The sequence below is a fragment of the Frankliniella occidentalis genome, unplaced genomic scaffold (assembly GCF_000697945.3).
Source record: "Frankliniella occidentalis isolate FOCC.00 unplaced genomic scaffold, Focc_3.1 Scaffold133, whole genome shotgun sequence".
NCBI lineage: Eukaryota > Metazoa > Arthropoda > Insecta > Thysanoptera > Thripidae > Frankliniella > Frankliniella occidentalis.
The window spans coordinates 305,436-310,933 of record NW_026267260.1 but is presented as its reverse complement, the minus strand read 5'-3'; the positions used below and the strand labels follow the sequence as shown (position 1 = coordinate 310,933).

The 5,498-nt window shown below is 46.0% G+C and overlaps 1 protein-coding gene across 2 annotated transcripts in view; it reads left to right on the top strand.

Annotated features, from left to right (window-relative positions):
* LOC127750110 (uncharacterized) overlaps positions 1-5,276 on the top strand; it is an 11,417-nt gene extending 6,141 nt beyond the window's left edge. The window contains exons 3-4 of one of the 2 annotated variants that reach the window (XM_052270675.1): positions 3,433-3,736; positions 3,828-5,276. In XM_052270675.1, coding sequence (XP_052126635.1) covers positions 3,694-3,736; positions 3,828-4,951 — 1,167 coding nt within the window. In that variant the 5' untranslated portion in view covers positions 3,433-3,693 and the 3' untranslated portion in view covers positions 4,952-5,276. Of the gene's footprint in view, positions 1-2,551; positions 3,737-3,827 lie in introns of those variants that run through there. The other variant, XM_052270676.1, reaches the window with a different exon arrangement.
* The last annotated feature ends 222 nt before the right edge of the window (positions 5,277-5,498 follow it).

Here is a 5,498-nt window from a genome sequence, read left to right as displayed (position 1 = left end):
TGATTGGCCGAAATTTACCTGGCTCGACTCGGCATATTTCAAAAAACTTCTTATTTTCTGTAGTATTTTTTATTCAAATTTCGTTAAAATCCCTTAGGCACGATTGGCTCTGCCATAAGGGGCCATCGTCAAGAATAAAAAAACTTTCGGGCGAAAGCAATAGGAACCCCTAATCGGGGGCCTAAAAACTTTCGGGCGAAAGCAATAGGCACCCCTGATCGGGGGCCTAAAAACACTATACTGAAACCTTACTAAAAAGTTTAATTTAACAGTTGGCCAACTTGTATAACCGAATAGATACGAAACAACCCGAAGATCACTTCGTTATTGGCTGAGCGATTAGCGAAGCCCATTACTCCACTGACCCGAAAAGTTTCATTCTGTTTGTGTGCTTGTTTGTTTGTCTGTCTGTCCGCACGACAACTCGAGAATGAATTGAGATAGCGATCTGGGAATTTTAGGGTCGTTTTGTATCACAAAAAGACACATCGAGTTCGAAGATGAGCATTCTAGCTCAAAAATTGACTTTTTAAAAAATCGAAAACCGCAGGTTGCAAAATGTATTTTTTTCAAATATTTTTTTATGGGTTCCTAAGAGGTAAATCGTCAAAGTATGGCCTGTTGACAAAAATGTCGTCCGTTTTGCTCTATCTTGTACCGTTCCGGCGCTATGCGGCATTTCTTGGCGAAAACAACGTGAAAAAGACAAAATGGTCCATTAAATCGTAGAAAGGCTGCATGTCACAGAAATGTTAAGGGAATAATACTTAAACCACATGTCGCACTACACCCTCTTTTGGGCTTAAGGGTCGCTAGATTACCTAATATATCTAAAAGGTTGATTTTTACATAACATTTACAGAGTAAAAAGGCCCCGACAAATGGTTCGAGTATGTCAAATTTTGGCCCCGAAAGTGTAAGCTTGGTTGGAGTTAGAGTGTCGCATTGACAGAAAAAATAATGTCTGAGTTTAAAATTTGAAGGCCGAGCCCGGAGCTCCAACAAATAAATGTGGTAGCAGGTAGTGGTTTATAAACAATCTCGGCTTGGGCACCAGGTGGACACAGGCCACCCCCAGAATTATTTCAAAGTAAGTAGTACTTCAATGTTCAGGTAGAGGGGTGATCAAAAGGATTACATTTCAATGGCAACATAAATCTTTATTCAAAACTTCACTCTTTTTTTTCACACTATACACTAGATAGGTCTGTGGCGAGGGAGAAATACAATCTCAAAACACAATACAAATGAAGACGTGTCACAGGTCCTAGACCTCCCCTCCCACGAAACCCCCAAAATCTAATTGGTGAATAAATAGAGAAGTTAACCTATAACTCCATCATAGGATAATAAAAGATATGGCACAAATTTTGGATAAACAAAGCCCGTGGCTCCGGCCAACGCCACGGGATGTGGCAGACATCCCAACTAAACTCAAGTGATCACAAACACAAAACGCCAAGAAACTAACGGCCAATTATAACTGCCCCCATAATGTAAATGCGTTACCCAAAACAAATTATGCCAATTGAAAGTAAGAAAACTGAAACAAGTTAACTGAAATGAAAAACAAAGAGGCAAAACCGAAGTAAAAGGCCTATGCTCAACGGCACAACGTGCCCATACCACGAGCGGCTAGGACCCGGCCAGACCCCGGGTAGGGTACACCATGGCCGCCCGATGGGTACTCCGAGACGTTCTACCGAGTAGAGTACACCATGGCCAGCCGATGGGCACCCTTAGACGCCCTGCGCCGCAACCCCCTTTACCACTCGCAGCATCTCATCGAGAGCAAAGCGAGAGGGGTGCAGCAAGTCCGGCCGGGCCTTCAGCGTCGGGCAGAACCGGTCGGGCAGTAACTCGCCAGCAGTATTCCGAAACACATGGTCAAAAGGCACGGTGGTCACGTTCCGTTTTTGGGCCAGGGAGCGGACCCAGAAATTAAATTGCTTGATGATAGGGGCCAGCCACTGAAGTTTTGGGTTGGCCACGGGCAGCAGTTCACAAACAGCCACCCGGGCCCCCTGACGAAGCAAATGATTTACTAAGGCCAAAAGCAATTTCCAAATTGTGGCCGGCTCCCGCCCCTTTACTAAATCGTTGATTCCTATCAACAGGAAATACAGTGGGGCTGGGTCCAACTCCCCGGCCTGAGCACGGAGCTTGACGCGCACCCGGAGCTCCTGGACCCCCTGTCCGCTCACGCACAGCCCTCGGCTGGCGAGGTCATGCGGGGCCCCGGGGCGCGCAAGCATCCGGCGAAAGATGCTGTCCCCAGCGAGTACATAAGCCATTCCGATCGGAACCACCTTACTTTGTGAGGAAGAGATGACGAGGCGGAGAGAGACGGCGGCTGCTTGATACACTACAGCATGCTGTCGAGGCCGGCGCTGGGAGGCCGACGGGCCAGGAGGCTACTCCATAATGAAAGCCAAGCTAGGGAAAAACAAGGCGTTAGCACACACTCAATCACCATGGAGGCAGCGTAGCGGCGTAGCGGCTCCTGCGGCCCACGAGGCCGGAAGTGCGCGCTAGCACTCACCTGGGGGGGACGACGAAACAAGAACCGCACCGATCAGCTGTGCAGAAGCGAATGTCCGCCGCCGCCCAGCTGACCGGACGGGGTAGACCCGCCGCGCCGAGAGAGCGCTCTCGCGGCGCGGAGGGAAAGACTATGTCGGGGAGTCAGGTGCATCGCCGCCCGATGGCGCTGCAGTCGCCGTAAAGTCAGTCGTTTGTCCGTCAAGTCATTTGTCGTAACGGGCTCGTTACAAAAGGCCCTGTTCCCCAATACCCTCTCCTTAACTCGTCTCGGGTGTCAGCGCCCTTGTGAGAATCGAGGGGGCGGGGCTGGAGTCGCAACGGGCCCCGTCCCTAACCCCTGTCTTGGCCGACTGCGAAGGGTACTCCTCTGGTCTCGGCAGGAATTTCCACAAAATTTTCACACACCCATGTTCCTGAAGGTCTGCTCTAATTATTCATCCAAAAAAAGTTCACTCACATGCACACACATTCAAGTGACGACCCGCGAAGCACGGGGCAGGCCGCCTGCAGCCGCCTCCCTCCAATCCGACGCACCGCCTGCGCGCCGCTCCGTAACGGCCGCAGCCGCTCCAGGCCTCTCTGAGTGGCGCGCTCTAGCGGCCGGCCGCCGAGACAGCCCAGCCGCGAGCAGACGAGCTCGTGTTTTGAATGTTGTTTGTTTACACGACAGAGGCAGCTTTTCGTGAAATTAAATAATTCGTTCATAAGATGTCTGACAATGATGACGAGGATTTCAACGCTAGTTATGAAGCGGATAATCCCGATAATACTACGGTAGTAGTATTGTGATGTCTGTTTCGTAAATGAACCAAATTTGTTCACAACTTTCAGACTTACGCAATGCTCAGCGCACGATTGGACTCAACGTTTTGTCTTTTTATGTTTTAGGAAGTTAGTTGTTTAAACGAAACGGTGGTGTCTGAGTCATCCTGTAATGACGAATTGGAATCTTCCCTTTCGTTTTCTTCTACGACGTCTGAGGCCCCGTTGTCATCAACTCCTAGTAAGAAGGGTACAGCAAGCAGGACAAGCAGCAGACAGAAAAAAGGCTCAAAGGCTCTTCCCAAGAGTAAGGAACCGTTTAAGGTTCCTTCTGCACCTCCTATTTTTTGGGGGAAGTGTCCCCGGTGTGGTAGGGGCCTGAAATCCATGTCAGGGCTGAACAACCACATTTTAGCTCATGACTGGAAAGGTTTGTGTTTGTGCCTAATGTGGATTACATGACAGGTGCATGTCCCAATCTGACTCTCCCTTATAATATTTTTTATTTGTCTTAAATTCAGATCTTGCAACAAAGAAGCCCTCGAGTTCAGCGATAGAAGAGTATTGTCATGAGGCTCATGTATCAATACTTGAAGCTATGAAGTCGTTGCCCAAAGGTGGCAAAATTGGCATAGACTTCAATGAGTATGTGTCCAAACTTATTGAAAAAAAAAGTAGCCCTGAATGGAAGAAACTGGTTGATGCAGTGAGTTCTCTACTCTCAAAAATTTTAAGCTTTAATAATAATAGGAGGAGTGCTACTTTTGGATCTGCATTAAGAAACCACCTGTACAGTTCTATTCGAAAAGAGCTGTCCAACACTGAGAAACGTGATGAATTGATGGATTTATTGCTAGGTGTTGAGGTGGTAATTGTCCAGGTAGCTAACTTATTTTTGTTTGATTTTGTTCAACAAATGGGAAATGCTGCTTTAGTATTTGTCTTTCGATCCATTACTGGAAGAACTGGAAAGGAGAAAGAAGGAAGACAAAGTATGGAGAAAGACTGCTTCCCATCTGCTAAAGAGCAGAACCGCACAAAATGTGAACAAATGCGCCCCTTCAAGAACCTCAGAATTATTTTGGATGGTGTTGAAATCAAAATTGAAACACCAAGCAATTTTCACATGCAAGGAAATACATATTCACAATACAAAGGTTGCAATACTGTGCGATTTATTGTAGGCATTGACAGTTCTGGTGCAACTGCTTTTATTAGTCCAGCCTGTGAGGGTGCGCTCTCTGAGAAAGAAGCAGTACTGAGAAGTGGTCTACTCCAACGGCTAGAAAAGGGAGATCTAGTAATGACAGATCGTGGCTTTGAAATAACTGCAGAACTACAAGCTATTGGTGTACATCATGTAAAACCACCCAGTCTTGGACAACGTGACAGCCTTACAGCTGAAGAGGAAACATTGACCAAGGCAATTGCATGTGTTAGAATCTACAGTGAACATGCTATAGCTGACATTAAGGATAACAAGCTCTTGAGAAATGTTCTTCCTCTGTCAATGTATCCTGAGATATCTGATTTAGTGTATGTTGCTGGTTACCTACGAAACTTTTCTCCTAAGAGGATCATTAGTAAATCTTTTAGTCGAAGGAATCCCGATGAAGAAAATGGCAATAATCCAGATGACTTATAATTTTAAGATTATGTTCTGAATGTGCTAAACCATTCCACTTGAGTTTTCTTTTAAAAATCTATTTTTGAGAAAGCAAAGACAAAATGATGATAGAAATAAAAATTGTTTTATTGGAATTAATGTGTCATAAAAAACTTCACCAATTCCCCTTGTGATGAATGTTGTGTAAATTTTTCTGATTTTCCACTGAAGACCTGCAAACCTAAAGGCTTAAGAAAGTTGATTATTGTTCCATCACTGACCACACCAAGACCATGTAAGTTTACCTGACTCGCTGCAAAATAAAGGTACAGAACTAAACTCATTCCATTCATCTAGATGTCAATTCAAGCAGAACCAATACCTACATAGCTGGGATTTAAAGGCAATTAGATCAATTGCTAGAACTAGCTATATGTACGCCAGACCACGTCTCGCGTAACAGGCTTCGCGATATCTCACGAAACACTGTTACGCTGCGACGCGCCTGGCGCACATATAGCAAGGCCTGCGGCGCTGACACCCGAGACGGGGTAACAGGAGTGTATATACAATTTTTCGAAATGAA